Below are 22,532 nucleotides of genomic sequence, written 5' to 3'. Positions count from 1 at the left end.
GTGCATTACAAGAATAACACCATTTTGGTTTGTTTAGGAGCCAAGTTTCAGTTCTCACTGTACCATATTTATTATTGTTGAAGGTGCTTGGAGCCAAAAAGCTTTTCAAGTTTCTGTTCTTTTTAAAAACTACACTTGTTTTAGGGGCAATGATGTTAGAAAGTACTGGATCACATTGTAGGATTTTATAGTTTTTATAAATGATAGACTTAATCTGGGCTGGGAGCCCATATAAGGGGCATGACCCAGAATGGGGCCTTAACCCCCTCTCTTCTACACCCCTAACCATTACAAACTCACAGAGGAAGGTCGGCGGCGGCCGAAACGCATTGGAGCACCTACAGTATCCAGACTATTATTCTCAACATTCATCACCATCTCGATTACCTAAACCTGAGCCGAGGATGGTCAGGCGCCAACAGCTGTCATGTGACCCGGAACTAACCAAGGAAACGGAGACACCGACGAGCGCAAAAAGCGAAGCTGACATCCCGAGAGGGCTAAAGAGAGAGAAACAGGCAGCACAGCATGCGGCAGGTGAGTTCCTATTTGGAGGGGGTGTCCGTCAGAGATCGGAAGATCAAAACCAGTATCATCCCAGGCAGAGGAGGATCGCTGTGTGGTCGGGTTCAGGGCCGTGTCACCACAAAACACTGCACTAGCACCAGCCGCCAACCGATCACTTTAGCTGGGAACCCCTGCCCTAATATCCCACTGCCCCTCACTCCCACCCTGAAGACACCCCTGGCAACAAGGCATCCCATACCTTTAACATCAACGGACCATCACAAGGGCGAGTAATGGGATGCTGTTACTCACCTACATCCCCCATACACAGTAACTTTATAAACCTACATACCAACAACCAAGAGCTATCACCACTGAGTTGTCCTGTTACATTGACTGATAAGTCATTCACAACAACCAGCAGAATATATATCAAGCCTTTTGCTTTGTTCTGTTTTGTTTTTGTTTTGATTTCTTTTTATATTGTGTGTACATTATCATATATTACATTTACATATTCATTAGTAAAATTGACTGCTTGATCTTAGACGTGGAGCATTTCCTTCTTTTCCAGCATTATATCTAAAACTAACAACTTTAATACACCTGTAAGGGTTGAGCGCAGTACCCCTATTGTATCTTTGATGTTCATAGAGAGGTGGGCAACCTCTCATTACGAGCTGCACATCTACTACAAGTAATACCCCTTCAGTGCGCATCTAATCACTATTTGAACCGCATTACTGGGGGCACTGCATAAGGGACACTACTGGGGGCACTACTAAGGACAATACTGGGGGCTCTGCATTAGGGACATTACTGGGGGCTCTCCATAAGGGGCACTACTAAGGACATTACTAGGGGCTCTGTATAAGGGACACTACTGGGGGCACTACTAAGGACAATACTGGGGGCTCTGCATTAGGGACATTACTGGGGGCTCTCCATAAGGGGCACTACTAAGGACATTACTAGGGGCTCTGTATAAGGGACACTACTGGGGGCACTACTAAGGACAATACTGGGGGCTCTGAATTAGGGGCATTACTGGAGGCTCTGCATTAGTGGCACTACTAAGGACATTACTAGGGGCTCTGTATATGGGGTATTACTGGGGGTACTGCATAAGGAGCACTACTGGGGGCACTACTAGGGACATTACTGGGGGCTCTCCATAAGGGGCATTACTGGGGGCTCTGAATTAGGGGCATTATTAGGGGCACTACTGGGGGCACTACTAGGGACATTACAGGGGGCTCTGCATAAGGGCCATTACCTGGGGCACAACATAAGGGGCATTACTGGAGCACTGCATAAAGGGCACTACTAGAGCCCTGCATAAGGGGAACAAATTCATGGGGCATTGCATAAGGGGCACTACTACAGGGGGCACTGCATTGGTTTTTATTAATAATAGATCTTGAATATTCATCCCAGTTGGTGTTTTGAGTTTGACATGCCTGCTGTAAGTGTAGCTGTTGGCATAAGGGGAAGAACATGGTAAGACAAGAGGAAAGGGGCAAGAGCAGGGGGAGATGGGACGAACAGGTAGAGAGAATAGGGTAGAGAAAGGAAATAAATGGTAGCTAGCAATATGGCAAATGATCTGTCCAAGGTACTAGCTGATATACAATTTTCTTCTTAACTTAAATAAACATATCATAAATAAAGTTCTTGAGGGGTGAGGTAATTTAACTTAATAACACACTCTCCTTTCTGACTTTCCACTTAAAACTTAAATTCTTTTCAGCAACATTCATATATACAGTATATTTAAAATTGTCTACAGAATTTCCTTGTGATGCCACATATCAACTTGACCCATCAATAAAACCATCCAGTGTCTACTCCAATCTTATAAAACATATGGTACTATTACATTACACAATATTTATCATGTGTTCTCCTTTTATGATGTATGTCAAAAGTGTCACAATGTATTATTTGTGCTCATTGGTGCCATTTTTTAAATTTTATAATAGAAAATCTACAGTACTAAAGGAATACAGAAAAAGAAACCAGGAATAAAGCTGCTGGACACCACCTAGGAACATGAGCCAGCACTCATTTGACATGAAAATGTCCATTTTCCTATTTATTCTTCCAGGTAATCTAATCAAAAGTAGTTTATAAGCTAAAATTATGTTATTTTTTTTATATATATATATTTATTTAACAAAAGTATCCATTCTATTAGCTGCAAAATTCAATCTACTGTAGGTTTAAATTATTATCTTTAAAAGGACATTATTTGCAAAAGCATTGATGCTGAATTTTGCAATTCACAATTATACATATATGTTGATATATATGTATGATGCATAGTTTTTGTATCAATGCAATTTGTCACTTTTTAGATGCATAATTGCCCCCATAAAATGTATCTGTGCTAAAAGCAAGGCCGAAACTAGGGGGGGAGGCGGGGATAAGGGGGCACGTGACCAAGGTGCCAGACTTGAGGGCAGTGCCGGGGAGAGGGTGCTGGGAGGCTAAGTTTCTGCTCTTGTGGGTTTGGAGCCGCATCCTGGCCTTGAAACGCACAGAGACACCATCAGTCTAATATGGTGACGGTCGAAAGGCAATCAGAGCTCACGGACCAGCAGCCAATCAGCAGAGGCTGCCGGTCCTTGAGCTAGAATTGGTTTGCAAGCGGCGCCACATAAAAAAGATGGCAGTACTGACAGTTCCCCAGCATGTGTCAACTGCTGGGATTGGAGTCCCAGGCCTGGCAGAGAGGGGGGCCCGTGTAATATCAGTGCGTATTAGTGCAAGTCCGCCAGCTGGTGGTGTGCGGGTAGTAAGATAAACAGCAGCGCTGAATGGCTGAAAGATGGCGGCGGCAGCATTACAAATATGTGGCTAGGATAGGGGTTTAAAGCAGCTGCTTAGCTTTCTGGCTAAGCTCTCCAAGCATGCACCCACCCCCTGTCTGGCAGCCTCAGAGGTGTGGTGTGATCGGGGTGTGATTGGATTACTGTGAGTGCAGCTTGGAGCACCGACCAGGGGAAAGACCGCATTCTGTGAAAGGTGACTGGTTAGGGTAGGGGTGCTGTTTGCATATAGTTCCACCCCTGACCAGATACATGGACCATGGCATAGTTCCTGACCCTGCCCTGTATCCATTACTAGTCCAGCCTTCCCTGCCCTGTGCCTCCACCCCCCCCCCCATTCACCCCAGCCCTGTGCCCCCCATTAAGGTTCAACCTTCCCTGCCCTGTGCCACCCCCCACCATGTCTAGCCTTCCCTGTGCCGCCAATAGGTCCAGCCCGGGCTATTTTAATATATTCTATGTGGCTATTTTATGTGAATCTGGCTTTCTAACATATACAGTATATGAGTGTGTGTAGAATCGACTTTACCTTAATATTTATTATAGATTCAGGTTTTCTGTGTGCGTGTGAATTTACAGCAGTTTTCACTCCTATATTTCAGTATTTGTAATGTTTCATATATTATATGATAGATTTACATGTTATAATAACACCCACCCCCACAGCCCAAACTTTGTTAAATTTTTTAACTGGTTTATGCACCAATTGATGCCCTACCACCGCTGTAGCTCCGCACACATTTAACCCCCCCATCCTACCCGAAGGGGGGGCAGTCTATTTTGTCAGTACCGGGCCCCACAATTTCTGATGGCAGCCCTGCCTGCGCCACCCCGAGCTCACCCACAACATGGCCCTGGCTGGTAAGAGAGGGGAGATGGGGCCTTACTGTGGCATAATGTGTAAGGGGCAATACTGTGGCTTAATGAATAAGGGGCATTATAGTGGCTTAATGTATAAAGGCATTACTGTGGCAGAATGTGTTGTAAGGGGTATTACTGTGGCATAATGTGTAAGGAGCCTTACTGTGGCTTAATAAATAAGGGGCATTACAGTGACTTAATGTATAAATTACTGTGGCATAATGTGTAATGAGCCTTACTGTGGCTTAATAAATAAGGGGCATTACAGAGACTTAATGTATAAGGGGCATTACTGTGGCAGAATGTGTTGTAAGGGATATTACTGTGTCATAATGTGTTATAAGGGATATTACTGTGTGGCATAATGTGTTATAAGGGGCATCACTGTGTCACAAAACCTCACACCTGTTTCGTCCTCTATGTTGTATCCTAGTTTTGGCCCTGCTAATAGCACTAGAGGTCATTTTAACACTTGCCAATGGATTTTGAGTTAATAATCTAAAAGGTAAAAAATTATATTTTTTGTGTAGCACATTGGTCACTTGCCCCTGGCAATCAGAAACTGCTTGATATGCTGGGGCTTGTGAATTACAAGTGCCTGCATGCCCTCCGACTTCTGAGCAGCCACAGATTGACAAATTCAAGCAGCATTGGTTTAGGTATTAGCATAAATTCACAGTAGCAGCTGCGACAAAAAAATCAGGTTCAACATATCCTCTTATGCAGCTCCTACTCCCACCACCCCCTTTAGCCATGTCTTCCATCTACACCCCTTATTTTCCCTCACCATAAGTGACACGTATGATTCTAAGGATGTCAGGTAAACACAATATTTTAATTTGCACTCTACAAGCCTGCTTTTGCCGGCAGTAACTCTGATGATGTTAAAATCACCAGCAAAGGTTTAGGCTTGCCACACCCCTCTGATGACAACGACGCAAAGTTATGAATTTTCATGGGCCTTTCCACACACCCCCAATGAGCTCTTAATGCTCCAGTCAAGGGGTGTAGCTACCCCTTGGTTGGTTGGCACTCACCAGGGGTGCCGGCCAAGGGGGGACACCATCTGGAGTGCCAACCATGCCACAGGGTAGAATCAGGATGGGAATGCCAGGACTGGAGTCCCGGGTATGTTCCCAGCTCCTACACAGGGTAGATGTTCAGGGTTGGGCAGTACAATTAGTGAATAAAGTGTTTTTTTGAGACAAGGTGCATGTGATGTCATTACATCATGTGTGCTGCATCGCTGCACTGTTAAACTGAGGAGCTGGCCACAGCTGCAGCTAGAATAGATGGTAAGTATATCTGGGCATTGGGGGCAGGATCCGTGGGGCCAAGGGCTAGAGAGACAGAACCAAAGCTGTAACTAGACATTTTGGTGTCCTGTACCAGATAGATTATCGGCGTCCCCCCTTCATTTTTAAAGAGTGTGGTCTTCCAGGGGAGGGGTGTGGCTTTGCAGCACTCCCTTGTAATGCATGCTGAAATAGAAACCACAGAAATTACCCCAGAAAATCTCATCTCCAAATATTACCCACATTTAAACACCAACACTTGCCCTTTTGACCCTTATGTCTATATCCCCAGTATCTGTACCTTCATGTTTGTATTCCTAGCACCTGTACCCTCAACTCTATATGTCCACCACCCTCATTTCTGTATCCCCAGCACTTGCACAATTTTCCCAGCATCCTCATGTCTGTCTGTATTCTGAGCACTTGCACCATCTGTCTCCACAGCAACCTCATGTATGTCTCCCAAGCACACTCTTACTTGTACCCGTAGTTCCTGCACTGTACTTTCTGTGTCACCTGTTCCTGCACCCTGTGTCCCCTGCACCCTCACCTCCATGTCTGTGTCTCCAGTTCGTACACTCTAATATTATGTCCCCAGTACCAGCACCATAATAAAGTCTGTGTCCCCAGTCACACCATTATCTGGCACAGGGAGGAGGAAGAAACAGCATCAGCCTGGAGAAGAGAAAGGCCATGTGGGAGAGGCGTCATACATCTCTCCCCACAAACAGTGCAGGACCTGGGCCCGGGACATTCACAGTCTGACGCTGGTGCCTCGGAGCTCTGTGTCCCAATCTGGAGGAGGAGTAGGTGAGGTGGATATGTTGGCACTGTGGGATAGATGTCATGATGTCTCTCTCCAAACCGGGACAGTCACAGGCAGCCTGAGTGACAGAAGGGCTGCCTTGGCACACCACTGCATAACGTAGATCGCAGAGGTGCGCCCGGCAAACACATATTGTGGTGTCGGCTGGTTCCGCCCCAGGGCATCCAGCGCTCCGTGCAATGGCACCACCCGCAGTGCCCTAGTTATGGCCCTGGACAGACAGGGGGTGGCTGGAGAGGCAGAAGAGGGATGGCTGGGGAGGCAGAAGGGGGGCTGGCTGAGGAGAATTTGTAATTATTCAGAAAATATGGGGACGCCAGTCCATTACTTTGCCAGAGGCACTTGGACCCTTAGATACACTCTTGATCCAGTCTGACACTCCTGTTATTTTTATATATTCACTTTAACTTGGCTGCAATTGAATGACTGTGCACCTTTACCAGACACACTTCAGTATTGGGAGAGGGGAGCACCATCGGATGGTCTTTTTCCAGGCGACAAGGCTGCATGCTATGTCTCTGCCAGTGGGTAGAGGATGCCAGGGCTTGCCTGTGCTTGTAGTTACACAACTGCCTGCATGCTAATACAGCCATGATCATGTTGAAACTTGCAGTTCTATAAGCAACAGCTTACCTACACAATTTATGGCTTTTTACCCTGGCTCGATTCCTCTAGTAATTAGGCTGTGAACATACTGGGGCTGTGTCACACATGGGTGCAGTTGGACATCAGGTCAGAACAGGGAGGCACAGTAAGAGTGTAGGGTGAGCAATAGAATGTGGCTGAGGGATTTGCAGGAGTAGGAATAAGGGGTATATTTACTAAAGTGCAGGCATTTAGAAGTGGAGATGTTGCCCATAGCAACCAATCAGATTTTACTTATTATTTATCTAACACCTTCTAAAAGAAATTAGCTAGAATCTGACTGGTTACTATGGGCAGGGCTGCCATCAGAAATCGTGGGGCCCGGTACTGACAAAGAAGGCAGTGCCCCCCGGGGGATGGCGCAGAGGTGGGAGGAGCTGTGTATAATGTGGGTGGAGCAACACGGGGGGGGGGTTTGGCCGTCAATTAGTGCATAACCCAGTTTAAAAATTCTCAAAGTTTGGGGTGGGGAAGACAGGATGGGAGTGGGTGGCACAGGGCTGGGAAGGCTGGACTGAGAGGGCACAGGGAATGTTGGACTGGGGGTGCACAAGACAGGGAAGGCTGGACCTTAATTGGGGGGCACAGGGCAGAGAAAGCTGGCTGGACTAGGGGTGGGGGCAGGAAAGGCTAGGTACACTAGTGGGGGGGCACAGGGCAGGGAAGGTTGGACTGGGGTGGGGGACAGGGCAGGGAAGAGTGGCTGGATTAGGGGGGCACAGGGCAGGGAAGGCTGGCTAGACTAGGGGAGCATGGGGCAGGGAAGGCTGGCTGGAGTAGAGCGTTAGGGCAGGGAAGGCTTGCCAGTTTCTTGCAGTAGGTGGAGCGGAGGGGCACAGGGCAGGGACTCCTCCTACCTTGTTTCTTCAGAGGGCCCAGGCCGGGAGACAGCAGTGTAGAATATATGAATCAGCAGCTGGGTAGACACAGGGCAGCCAGCGGTAATTGAAATACGACGCTGCCCGCGAGCCAATCACAGCTCGCGAACCGGCAGCCAATCAGGAGCGGCCACAATGGCTGCTCCTGATTGGCTGCCGGTCCTCGAGCTGTAATGTCTTGCGGCCGGCACCATATATCAAATACCGCCAGCGGCGCTGTGTTTCCCTGGCTGCTGATTCATATACTCTGCACTGCTGTCTCCCAGGCCCCCGCTCTCTCCGGGCCCGGGACTCCAGGCCCGACAGTCCCCCCTGACGGTGGCCCTGACTATGGGCAACAACCCCACTTCTAAAAACCTGCACTTTAGTAAATATACCCTTAATTGTTAAATTGCTGTCAAATACAATTATCATTGTTAGTTGAAATGTGTAATGTATGATTCTGAAATCTTATGTACTGTGACCTGTAACATTATAATGTATTTTATTGTAGCTTTTAGGAGATCAAAAAAGACAACAATTTTGTTAGCACTGCTACAGTATGTTTTGTGATCTCATTTATGTTTTTGTATTAGCTTTGTGTACACCTTTCTTTATTGCCTTTTTTTTCTTAAGTGTACTCCTCAGGTTCAGCCAGAGATAAATGGACATTCACTTTCCCAGAAACCATTCTAGCACTAAGGCATTCTGATGTGGTGATTCCCTGCACATACATTGCCCCGCCTGTCCACGGAGAGGTCCGACTCATTTGGTTTCTGTCCAACACATATTTATCACCACAGATATACAATGACGAAGATCCATCACAAGTATTGGAGGAGTACAGAGGCCGCACATCACTTGTAGCGAATGGAACTAACAGCTGCTCACTGAAAATCACTAATGTGAGAGAAACCGATTGGTATTATCCAGGAATTAGCGAAAATATAAATTTCTTTATTCTGAATAACAAGCAAGCTGTCAAGGTGCAGTTGACAGGTAAATTTGTAGCATATGTACAAAGACAGGAAAACCAAATTGCGTACATAAGGTATAATTTAGTTATACTCATTTTGCAAAAATCTGCTAATATTCACATATGCCTCTATCTCATTCCTGCATGATCCATTACGGGATGTAGTAAAGTGACCGGCGGCCGCAAGGCTATAATCCCGACAGCAGAATGCTGGTTTGGGATGTATGATAGGCATAGAAATACCGACGCCTATCACAATACCAATGCTGGAATCCAGGACGTAGCGGGACCAAACTAGGTAAGTCCGGCTCGCCCATCCACTTAGCCTCGTGGGGGTGGGGGGATTAGGTTAAGGGCACCCTGGGGGGACTTAAGGTTATCACCCCATGGGGAGGGTTAGGCTAGGGAAAGGGGGGTTAGGATTAGGCACCATTAGAGGGGGGGTTAGGGTTAGGCACCCCCAGGAGGGTAAGGTTTAGGGTGCGGGGAGGGGGGGTTAGGTTTAGGCACCCCTGGGCGGAGGTTAGGGTTTACCACTTGGGGGGGAGGTTAGGGTTAGGCACTTCGGGGGGAGGTTTGGGTTAGGCATCGCTAAAGGAGGGTTAAAGTAGGGAAAGAAGAGGTTTAGCATACTTATGTGCTGCTATCAGGATTTCCTCCCTTCGGCCAGCTGCTGTCGAGATTTGAAACCAATCCCATTCCATCTAATACAATGCATTTATGGTTAGTTACACTAAGTTTGAAAACAAGGAAATACATATTTATTAAATCATGAATCATTTACTTTTAGTTCTTTTATGCAAAGAATCACCTCAACATTATCCATTACTGTTAAAACAGACCTCCAGCATTTACACAGAAGAGCAGAAGGCTGTATAAGCCTGAAGTATGTTCAACCATGAGGCTGTCGACTGGCAGGTTATTTAAGCCTGTGGCTCAAATATAGCCCATGCGGGTTGTTTTTGCCAATATAGTCGCTTTAAGAAAAAAAGGAAATTTAAGGCTAAACCTACTAATATATCCTTTTGTAGTCATATTTTTATCAAATCGGGAGGTTGGGGACGCCCACCGCCGCAGCTGGGTGGCGGTGCCGGACCCAGGAGACTCTGAATGGATGCTGCGTGCATGCGCGTGACATCCATTTAGTGATGGGAGAGGGGCTTGGGGAAGCCCACCTAGTGAGGCTCCCCCCAGCCTGTAGTTATTTTTAGGCGGGCACGCCTTCTTATAACATCACGTAAGGGGCCTTGGCATATGGTAATTAGGCCACGCCCCCATTTTTGGTAGGGCGCAGTGAAGAGGGCTGGCACAGGGTGCTCTGATCCCTGGAGTCGGCCCTGAGATATACTATATATATAGTGACAATACAAAACTAGGTGGCGATAGTGAGCCATGGATTCTGTGTGGGGCTCCACCCACACAGAGTGGAAATAGAATAGAAATAGGAAACCACAGGGCTCACCTGTTTGAAACCCAAGGAGGCGGTTACTGATGAAGTCCTGTTATGAAATGTGGTGTGAACAGAAAATTGTCTGCATAGATTATGCAAAATTTGCTAGAACACAAGTGTGCAAAATAAATTTGTTTCCTTTTGGAGAGGAAGAAAAATTGTTTGCAATGTTGAAGTGTTCAGCAGTGAGAGTGTTAAAAAATGTGTTTACCTTGCTGGAAGCACCAAAAAGTGCCTTCAGTTGTGACTGAAGATGATATAAAATAATATAAACTTCTATGGGATAACCTTTTGCAGAATGATATTAAAGAGAAAGAGACAACTAAACTGCCTAAGCAGAGTACAACTGACAGTGTGTGTGGTCAGTGTATGGTGCAAGAGCCATCAGGAGAGCACTATAATAGCCCGAGGAATTTTACCATATGTGTGAAGTTTTGAATCAAAGTAATACGTATTGTGCTGGGCAGATTGACGACTTAGGGAAGTATTCAATTTGAGGCGATGGCGTCATTTTGCCTATTTAAATTATACCGGTATTCAATTACATTGACTTTTCGCCGGTGCGAAAAGTCAATGTAAAGAAACGGGGATAATTTTTCGCCAGCCTGTAGCTGGCGAAAAAAAGTGCAGAATTGGGGTTTAGGGGTGCAAGCTTAAAAAAAATAGCCTGCACCCTTGGGAATGCCACTTAAAAACAATCTGTGTTAAAAAAAAAATTAAATAATTGGGACACCCTAAAAAAATATTTAAAATTTTGGGGTAAAAAAAAAAAATAGGGAACACACTTCTAAAATAGCGGAATTGATTCCAGAGGGGTTCCCTTATAAGCTGCAGGTGTTTTCTTCATTGCAGGAGTAGCGGCAGGTGCATTTTTGATTTTTAAAAATCATTTATGGGACTTAAAAATATGCTTGCACCCATTTTCATGTACCCCAAATTATGATGGGCATAGTTATTTTTCCCCAAAAACCTGCTAAATGCTCTTCTGCATCACCTTCTTCAAAGCCGCATTTATGCACCTGCCGCGGCTATTTAAAAACCCACCTTCCCTTCGGCATGCAAAAATGGGGTACCCATAGTGATCCCCCATGTATGGACATCTTTAGGGGGGTCCTAGGATGATTTCCCGAAAATTCACTTTTTTTTTTGCTGCTCCAAGTTTCGCCGGGTACCATTTTTGCCTCCTTTGAAATTGAATATGGAGAATATCGGGCACGCGTGCGATACTTTCCGCCTGGAAAACAGGCGAAGGAGGCAAAAAGTCCAGCATGCGAAAAGTCTAGACTTTTCGCCTCATAGTGAATACGGGCCATAATGGAACAATTGGCTGTGAGACAAATTTGCATGAGTAAGTTGAATTATCCTCTTTGAAAATAGCATTTACGCAGGAGGAAGAGAAAAGACTTAAAGCTTTTAAAGAGAGAGACCTCAAATTAACAATTATGTCTGAACAACTGGAGGAAATTGAAGCATTAATGTCTATGATAAAGTGTGAAAATTATGTTGTTCTCGCAAAGAATGAAGTGTTGTTGGGAAAAGAGCATGAGAATGGGATGATTTTTGCAAGACATTGTTGAACTGCTTCAGAGGTATGACTTCAGAGGGAAGCGGGAGTTTTAAAAGAATGTGAAAAGGGACATCAGTGACTCAGGGCCTGATTCACCCCCGGTCGCAAGCGCAAGACCTCCGTCTGGTAGCCACGCCCCCGGCACACCCACCAAAGGGGGCGTGCTGTCACTCACCATCGACAGCACGCCCCCTTTGGTGCGAGACCCTCCGTCATGCGCATGCGCACTTAGGCACCATCGACCCGCTTGCGAGCGTACAGCGCTCACGAGCGGGTCAGAATCAGGCCCACAGACACTAACAATTATTTAGCAACCGCATGTAGAAGATTGAAGCAGCTGCAAGAACATCTACATTTGCCATGCCACCAACTGAAGCAAGAGGGTGTAACTAGGTGGATTCCACCATTCACTTCTCTAATGTGAATCAAATGCAAAATTGAAAGAAAATATGGTACACTACATCTGTAATTTGAGGATATTTGACACACTAATATACGGGATTCCGATGATTTATGGTAAAAATCAGAAAATGGCAGTTTTCAGAGGTATGGCCGCATTGTATCAGTAATGATACATCCCACTCTGTAACTCCCTCATACACTGTTCAGTACTTAGGGTAATGGTGAGCAGCAAAACCAACAACTAATCTGCATGTGAAACCTATTTTCTTATTCAACTTTTTTCTTATTACTTTTTCCTCTTAAAAAGTTGTGATTTTATATTTGTGACCCTGACATCCACTGTCCACTGTTTCGACCATGATAGCCTGTTTACTATAGGGACCCTTGATCGTTAATCGCGGGTCATTATATGTTAATGCATGTGTTGGATGTTCGATAACGATTATCCAACACATGCAGAACGATCAGATAATGATCTTTGCTGTGTCGTCCCGTGTGTATGCAGCTTTACTCTATTTGTGCACAACAATTCACTCTTTCCCTGCTCACTGCCCATAGAGGCAAAAAAGGGAAGGTAGAAACTAGACTGGAGTTACTCAAGTGTCTAACTCACTCAGGGTATTTAGAGGTGTAAATCAAGTGTTGTGTTATGCTATATTAATTATACATATTTGTTATCACTGTTATCTGTGTAAATTATTTTAATACTTCATCACTACTAGCTCCAACCAGGGATGGTTAATGCTATCCATAACTATGGAACTAATTACTCTTCTGTCACATTAAGGGATTTGGAATTGAGCAATTATTTTGCCACTTTACGAAAATCCATTAAAACTCGTACTGTATATTGCTTACAAAGTGTGTAGTCACAAAGGCACTGTTGCAAATGGGATGCATAGTGTCATAAATGTCTTGGATAATCACTGGGCATTACTGGTGGGTGACTGGAAAGTTGCTAAACAGAAGCACAGAGATGGTCTGTCTTTTGGGAATGTTATTGGAATGTTGGAAGTGTATTGCTGAACTGTTTGCATGCACAGATGCCCAATCAATCACAGAGGAGGCCATACTCAGTTGAAAAATCTTCACCTACCTAGGGATGGCGCAAGTTCTGATGGAGCAACTGATGGTGGTGTCCAAAAATGCAATAGGTGGAATTACAACATCTATGCTTATAGTGGATGTTGCAGTCCTTGCCTATTCGTATGCAGGGACATTCACTAGGGAAAGGCTTTGCAGCAGTATTTGCATAAAGTAGCAGTTGGGCGACCACCAAAAGACTCAGCCGCTGCCGGTACATATATAATGTTATGTAAAATGTTTATATGTCATACTGTGAGGTATTTTTCAGGCTGATATTTTTAAGACATACCCAATAAAAGATCTATCTTAAATCTTATTTTTTTTCTCAAACCTCTAAGAGTGGTCATAACCCCTAACTCTCTCCTTGTTGATCATAGAACATTGTAAGAGTATAGTTAATGCTTCATGTCCAATTCCCTAATCATGCCATACATATTGGTTCACAAGCGTCATACTATTGTATTATATTGCTGGGAGGCGCAAGTTCCTGCTACAGTATATATCTCATCACTACTCAAATCATCATCATCATCATCACTTTACTTTCCATCAGTTTGTTAGAGAAGAAGCAACAGAGATGGTTTATTGGCTGGTTTCCTATTTTGCATCAGCAGTTTGCTTGTAAATTTTTTTTTAAAACTGATATAAATGTTTTATAGATATAGCTGTTGCTGGACATGGTCCTGGATAACATATATACTGTATGTACTGATCCATATCTACCTTTGTGTCTTCTGCCAGGTTGCTATGAAGACTCATCATGCAAGGATTGGAATTTTACCATCCCTTACTCCATAGAAGCACTGAGAGGCTCCTGTGTGGAGATCCCCTGCACATTCACTCATCCCACTCATGCTAAGAATTATAACTTCTTTTGGTACATGAGAACACGCCCAGGTCAAATCTTCAATAACAGAACCCCTGATGATGTTATACAGGAGTACAAAGGACGGACATTTCTTGTGGGGAACACAAACCAGAGCTGCTCACTGATGATCAATAATGTGCAGAGTTATGAGGAATATTTTCCTGGTATAAATGAAGATATAAACTCCTATGTTATCAATAATGGAATGGTCACCAGAGTGTTCATCACAGGTAAAATGCTCAATCTCTGTAATGTGTAGAATGTGAAATTAGTCTCAGAAGCTATTATTTTCTAATGTAAAAGGATTTTGTTTTTATTCATTTTACACACAAATTACATACTTACTCTTACAAAACTTACAAAACTTACAAAACTTGCTATGTATTATTAAATAGAAAATTATACTGTATACTCCAAATCAGGTGCCAGTGGACTTTACAATAAATAATCCCATGAGTGCTCCGTGACATTACATTACAATGCATTTCTTCATCCTTTTCACGTTTAAAACCTACATATGATGCACACTAGTGGGACAGATCAGTGCAAACGTGCAAAACCCATTATATGGAGTATGAAATAGGTTCTCTGGCACTAGTGCAATAGTCCTAGTACAATAGGTTGAGCATGCATACCACTCTGGGTGGTAAGGATTAATGAAAATAAATAAATAATGGAGATAAACCTGCCAAGCTGTTTGTGATTATGGGCTCTTGTTCTAACAATTAGCAAGAAATAATAATTAAATAGACCCTCTTAGTAGTATTTCAAAAAGGGACCTACCAAAATCAAGCCAGAGGAAGTGTTTTTTGTTAAAAAATAATGATAGTACAATAAGGACCAACTGAAGTGTTTGCTTCTTCACATGGGATGTAGTTAATTTGACAACGGACGGAATCCCGGACGTTTATATACTGACGCCGGAATTCCACCACCCAGCATAATGCCGATGCCAATATCCTGAAGGAGATCAGGATATCGGCGTTGGCATCCTGACCCCCGCCTTCACGAACGGCTAGAGATGGATAAGTAGCACACTGTGCCCAGGGATGAGGGGGTTAGGTTTAGGCATCAAGGGGTGAGATTAGGGTTAGGTAGTCCCCTGGGAGGGTTATTGTTATTCCACACAGAGGGAGGGTTAGGGTTAGGCACCACCTGGGGGAGGATAGGTTAGGTACCTGGAAGATTAGGTTTAGGGTGCAGGGAGGGGAGGTTAAGGTTAGGCACCACCTGGGGGAGATTATGGGTTAGGCACTAAGGGGGAAGTTAGGGTTTGGTACTGGAGAGAGAGGGTTAATAGGGGCAGAAGGGTAGGAATAGTATACTTGCCACCAGGGGCATCTTAAGAGAGGAGGGGGCCTGTGTGCACTCCCCATGGCACCCTCCGCTCTCCCCAGTGGCCGGCAGCTGACTGACATGGCTGGCCAGCCACCGGAGCATTAGTAGACTCCGGTCAATAAAGTGTGCCCAGAGTCTAATGCGCATGCGCAGAACACCAGAAAAATGGCCGCGGCAGCCATTTTCCGGTGTTCTGAGCAGCGCTGACACCTGATGCTGGACTACGGACAGGTGAGTTTAAAATAATATGGGTGCAATGTGTGTGCCTTGCGGTGCCCCCTTGGACCCCGAGGCACACACTGCGCCCATTATAGATACACCCCTGCTTGCAACCCCTGTCGGGATCTTCAGTCTTCTTGGATCCGGCATCGGGATTTGAACTGAGCCGCCGGTATTTCATACTGATACCCTTCACACCAATGGTCAAATAAGAAAAAATACAATGGGCGGTATCAAATTAACCCCGAACATTGTTTGAGCACTAATGGATCCCCTTGGCTATCTAAGTAGCCTTGAATACCAGCCTGATGTCAGCTCTTATTGCTGTGAATTTTTGGGGGAACTGATCTGTCCTGAAAAATTATCACTGAAAAGTGGAGTTTTCTCACCAGCGCACTGGCAAAAACACATAGGTCCATGAACTTATCACGGATTCTATGTGTTTTCGGGTGAATTATCTTGTTTGTTCACTCGAAACAAATAAGATAGGGTGGAGAAAAAAATCAGCAAACAATGGGAATTATTGCTGAAAAATTCCCATTTTTCTCTCCCAACAAAATATCGGGGCTAATTATATCACTTTGGGGGAGTTTTACTTATGATAAAATGGAGAGTGATAAAGTACCAACCAATCAGCTCCTAACTGTCAGTTTACAGACTGCGATTGAAAAATTACAGGAGCTGATCGATCGGTACTTTTTCACTCTCCACTTTGTCTCTCTCCAAGGCTTGGTACATCTTCCTCTTTACCCAAATCCCTAAAAAGACATGTAATAATATATTTTACAGTACATACAAAACACCATGACTGGCACCACAGCTCAGAGGGGGTAAAGTACTTTAATGTCATTATAAAGTTTGTGAACTCTTCCTATTACTGTTTGCAAGCATGAGGCTATTTGATAATTAGGCTGTATATCATGTTTAAGTTCAAAATCACAGCAAGATGCATGTTCCACCAAACAGGCCTGACCAGTTTCCCTGTGAGTTAGCTATTAGTACAATGCATTATAATTTATTCAGGTTACAAAGGGAGTAGGAATTGCCACCTCTCATGTCTTGAGTTCCTGGAGGACCAATGTGAGTGGCTAGTACAGGAGGGTGGTTAGTGAATCACATCACCCTGCCCCCTCAATGCTGCAAATGATGGCATCGTACGGGGGGTGTGGGGTCAGGTCAGAACAATTCACTGAGAATCAAGTTATCATACTCTCTCATACTGTTTATATTGCGGGTAGTGGGATGCTTGTGGTTGGCCTGCTCATCCTTAGGGACTTTCCAAAATGTGGGAGTCTCCCAGAAGTTCTTATTAAGTATACTTAAAATGACTGAAGCACCCTGTTAGAATAAAATGCACCCTCTTAGTAGTTCCCCAGATCTTGGTAATTACATGAATTGCTAGTATTATATACAGTATGATAAATTACTGTTCCAGCTGTATTTTTAACTTGAACCATTACTGGCATTGCAATAACCTACAATGTATTAGAAGCCTAAGAGATTGTTGTTAACTTTCCTTGCATCCAACACTAAGGGCTCAATTTGTCAAAAACATATTTCATTTAGCATCACTGTGAATATGCTGCCAGAATTTAACATTATTTACTTGTCCAGGGAGGTCCATCAGTTTGCACCTCCTTGTACGTGTCTTCTGCTGAGTCAACATGCTGACTGCTATTGGGAACAGATTAATTACTAATGGAGCCCTGTGGAGACTAATGATCAAATAACATGAAATTGACGTTAACATTTTCATCTTGTCTAACTGTTTGCCTTAGAAATACAAGATGTGTTACTGTGGCAAATTGTTATTACAGACCTATGATATGATCATCTGCCCACCACTCCATGATATGGAAAATATGCTTTCACCGGAAGTGTAAAGCTCCTAATAAAGGCTGTGGTGCATTTTTGCCTTAAAATTCCAATTGCACAACCGCAGACAGGAGTGGATGAGCATGCATACTTACCAAGTGGTCTCGATGGAGATAGACCAGCAGTCTGCCAGGGAGAGCTGAGAATTCTTTTCATTTATTTCTTTTGTGAGCGTTGCACCATCCTAAGATGCCCATACTTTGCAGTTGCCATAGCAGTTGGTGTAATGGTAAAAAGAGGTTGAAATAGGGGGCCTGCAATAGAAACCAATGATTGCTGTGTCCCTCTTGTTATATAGCATGAAGTGGTGAAACCCTTTTTCTCTGGATTTTATTTACTGGATACAGGAGTTATCACTGCTTAATAAATAGACCCTCATATGACCTTATCACCAATCTGATTCTAATTAAAAGCAGCCACCTAATGTGAGGGGGGTAGAGCTAGTGGCTGAATTACCATTTATCAGTGATCACTTTTGCAATGCGATCAGGGCATGTCAATACCACCCATGATCCCATTGCAAAATGCTATCATATCGGCTAGATGTATCATCCGGGACAATCAGCGACACGTGCTCCGAAAGGAGTCCGTCCCTGCAATGTCTCCGGAGAGTTTCCACACAGTGCTGGGGCTGCTGCACATGTGCAGTACCAGTGACCGGCTGGCCACTGCGGGGAAAGGGTTCCAGAGGAACCCTTTGCCAGCTAATTATGCATGATGCAGCCCATAGGCCACAACGGCTAATGTCATCTTCAGATGGTGTTAGCTGTGGGGGCAATATCAGGATTGCATCACATTCCGGATATTGGTAAATTTGGCAGCATCACATCCCCCATAGAAACCTATGGTGGATATGGCTGCCAGCGGGAATGGAGGGATCACAGCAGGTATCGGAGATGCTTGCTGCGGTCCCTCCCTAATAAATCAGGGGGATACTTAATATTTGAGATAAAAACCTGAAAACTGATGTTTTCTGGGATTTTACCTCAAATATTCAATAATAAATGGGCCCTTTTGTGAGATAAGATTGTAGTAGATAATCAGTACAATGGATAAAATGTTGCAATCATTTCCCTTCCACAGACATAGGAAATAAGTAATCACTGCTGCCATGCTTTTCATCTATAAAGTTCATGTGCATTTATTTACGGCTTGGACTACACTCTACTTTCTCTTATCTTATCTGCTGTTTTCATGAAGGAAATAATGATCTGCCAATTAAACCTGCCCATGTGCATAGGAGAAACCAATTCCCAGCCAACTCAGACATACGCACAAACCAATCACTCTCCACATGTATATACTAGAGATGTGCGCCGACCTCAGTGTTTTGGTTTTGGATCTGTATCTTCTCTGGTTTTGGATCTGGATTGTTTTTTTCCAAAACCGCCCTTCAGTGTTTTGTTTTTTGGTTTTGGATCTGAATTTAAAAAAAAAGATCTCAAAAACAGCTAAAATCACATAATTTTGGCCTGTTTTTGTTCCTACAGCGTTATTAACCTCAATAACATTTATTTCCACTCGTTTCCAGTCAATTTTGTCCATCTCACAGCTCACAATATTGTTTTCATCCAGTTTAGGCCCAAAATTTGCACTCAGTTAGTTGGCTGACTAAGCTACAGTCCGGTCCATAAATATTGGGACATTGACAGAATTTTCATATTTTGGCCTCTATTCACCACCACAATGGTTTTGAAATGAAACAAACAAGATGTGCTTTAATTGCAGACGTTCAGATTTAATTTGAGGGTAATTACATCCAAATTAGGTGAACGGTGTAGGAATTACAACAGTTTCAATATGTGCCTCCCACTTTTTAAGGGGCCAAAAGTAATGGGACTATCAACTCAAAAGCTATTTCATGGACAGGTGTGGGCTATTCCCTCGTTATTTCATTATCAATTAAGCTGGTAAAAGGTCTGGAGTTGATTCTAGGTGTGACATTTGCATTTGGAATCAGTTGCTGTCAACTCTCAATATGAGATCCAAAGAGCTGTCACTATCAGTGAAGCAAGCCATCATTAGGCTGAAAAATCAACACAAACCCATCAGAGATAGCAAAAACATTAGGTGTGGCCAAATCAACTGTTTATAACATTCTTAAAAAGAAAGAATGCACCGGAGAGCTCAGCAACACCAAAGGACCCGGAAGACCACGGAAAACAACTGTGGTGGATGACAAAAGAATTATTTCACTGGTGAAGAAAAACCCCTTCACAACAGTTGGCCAAATCAAGAAAACTCTCCAGAAGGTAGATGTATATGTGTCAAAGTCAACAATCAAAAGAAGACTTCACAAGAGTGAATATAGAGGGTTCACCACAAGATGCAAACTATTGGTGAGCCACAAAAACAGGAATACCAAATTAGAGTTTGCCAAACAACATCTAAAAAAGCCATTACAGTTCTGGAACAACATCCTATGGACAGATGAGACAAAGATCAACTTGTACCATAGTGATAGGAAGAGAAGAGAAGGAAAGGAACTGCTCATGATCCAAAACATACCACCAAATCAGTGAAGCATGGTGGTGGTAGTGTCATGGTGTGGGCATGTATGGCTGCCAATGGAACTGGTTCCCTTGTATTTATTGATGAAGTGACTGCTGACAAAAGCAGCAGAATTAATTCTGAAGTGTTTCAGGCAATATTATATGCTCATATTCAGTCAAATGCTTCAGAACTCATTGGACGGCGCTTCACAGTGCAGATAGACAATGACCCGAAGCATACTGCAAAAGCAACCACAGAGTTTTTTAAGGCTAAAAAGTGGAATGTTATGCAATGGCCAAGTCAATCCCCTTACCTGAATCCGATTGAGCATGCATTTCACTTGATGAAGACAAAACTGAAGGGAAAATGCCACAAGAACAAGCAGGAACTGAAGACATTTGCGGTAGAGGCCTGGCAGAGCATCACCAGGGATGAAACCCAGCGTCTGGTGATGTCTATGCGTTCCAGACTTCAGGCTGTAATTGCCTGCAAAGGATTTGCAACAAAGTATTAAAAAGTGAAAGTTAGATTTAGGATTGTTTAGTTTGTCCCATTACTTTTGGCCCCTTAAAAAGTGGGAGGCACATATAGAAACTGTTGTAATTCCTACACCATTCACCTGATTTGGATGTAATTACCCTAAAATTAAATGTGAAAGTCTGCAGTTAAAACACATCTTGTTTGTTTCATTTCAAAGCCATTGTGGTGGTGAATAGAGGACAAAATATGAAAGTTCTGTCAATGTCCCAATATTTATGGACCTGACTGTATATATATATGTATATATATATATATATATATCTATATATCTATATATCTATATATATATATATCTATATATATATATATATATATATATATATATATATCCTCTTCATTTGACCCCACAAATTAAGATGAGGTATCTTCACTCTTCTCATCCTCCTACTCTATTAGCTCTCCTCTAGATCCTATACCCTCACAAATCAGTAAAGCTCTGTCTCCTGTGCTCATCCCAACCCTAACTAAAATCTGTAATCAATCTCTCTCTACTGGCATCTTTCCATCACTGTTCAAGCATGCAGTGATTACTCCCATTCTGAAAAAACAAAATTCTGACCCTAACACTCTCTCAAATTAACGTCCTATCTCCCACCTCCCTTAAAAAGTGGGAGGCACATACAGAAACCGTTGTAATTCCTACACCGTTCACCTGATTTGGATGTAATTACCCTCAAATTAAAACTGAAAGTCTGCAGTTAAATCACATCTTGTTTGTTTCATTTCAAAGCCATTGTGGTGGTGAATAGAGGCCAAAATATGAAAATTCTGTCAATGTCCCAATATTTATGGACCTGACTGTAAGCTGCAGCAGTGGGTGGCACAAACACGTGGCAGTTCAACTTCCAACATGGCACTTAAGGAAACAAATGTCTTTATTATTCAAGAGAGGCCTCAGGGAGTTGGAGTATGTATGTAGTTGAAGGCAAGGACATGAAGGGTTGATTGGTAGTGAATGTTATTTCATTTTTTGATTCCGAAGTAAATTTCTGAGGCAGAAGGGGGGGAGGAGGGGAGGCATTTACAAAAAATATTTTACTCATTCACATCAGTCCTTGCCCCAGAAGAATCTTGGAGTGCCATACCTGCTGCTGCTGGAAGTGTATATTTTTTCATCCCAGAAGGGGACCAGGAAGACTTCTAGTAGTACTTTCCAAAACAATTCACTGTTAAATAATCCTTTGCAAAGCTTCCACATGAAAACCATTTCCCAACCTGTACAGGGATAAAAAAAAAGAAACATTATTAGTTAATGGCCTCCAAACTGCTGTTGTACCCACTGTCCACCTAACCAGCACAGATATGTGGACAAGCGGAAAAGAGCAAATGCAAGATTTCAGTTTTAAGGTCTTACATTATGTCTTTCTTGAGAATCCTGCACCTGCTTCTGCTGCTAGGAGTGGATTTTAAGCCCAGAAGGGGACCAGGGAGAGTGATTTCCAAAAAAAATTGACTGTTAAATAATCATTTGCAAAGCTTCCACATGAAAATCATTTCCCAACATGTACAGGGGCATAAAAAAAAATGTAGTTGCCTTCAAATTGTCATTGTACCCACTGTCCACTTAACCAGCACAGATATGTGGACAAGCGGAACAGAGCAAATGCAATATTTCACATTTAAGGTTTAAGTCTTACTGTCTTCCTAGAGAATTCTTGAGTGCCATGTCTGCTGCTTGGAGTGGATTTTCATCCCAGAAGGGATGAAAGCATTGTTTCATCTTCCCGACAGATACAGATCTAAAGAGATGTAAAGAGCTGTTGATGATAAGCAAATTGTCAGCTCAAGTGGCACAGGATGCTGCGATGGCTTCTCCTTCAGTTTCTTCAGCAAGTGCATCTGTTGAGAAAAAACTAAACTTTCAAAACACCCACTGGTGATGCAGTTGAGTCAACA

General features: G+C 43.5%; 1 protein-coding gene across 1 annotated transcript in view; it reads left to right on the top strand.

Annotated features, from left to right (window-relative positions):
• The first annotated feature begins 2,559 nt into the window (after positions 1 to 2,559).
• LOC148509091 (sialic acid-binding Ig-like lectin 13) overlaps positions 2,560 to 22,532 on the top strand; it is an 85,761-nt gene continuing 65,788 nt past the window's right edge. The window contains exons 1-3 of the mRNA XM_088443649.1: positions 2,560 to 2,614; positions 8,459 to 8,821; positions 14,045 to 14,401. Coding sequence (XP_088299775.1) covers positions 2,560 to 2,614; positions 8,459 to 8,821; positions 14,045 to 14,401 — 775 coding nt within the window. The remainder of the gene's footprint in view (positions 2,615 to 8,458; positions 8,822 to 14,044; positions 14,402 to 22,532) is intronic.

The sequence above is a fragment of the Taudactylus pleione genome, unplaced genomic scaffold (genome assembly GCF_031769625.1).
Source record: "Taudactylus pleione unplaced genomic scaffold, aTauple2 ptg000332l, whole genome shotgun sequence".
Lineage (NCBI taxonomy): Eukaryota > Metazoa > Chordata > Amphibia > Anura > Myobatrachidae > Taudactylus > Taudactylus pleione.
The sequence above is the reverse complement of the archived record's forward strand: the minus strand, read 5'-3'. Positions and strand labels throughout refer to the sequence as shown.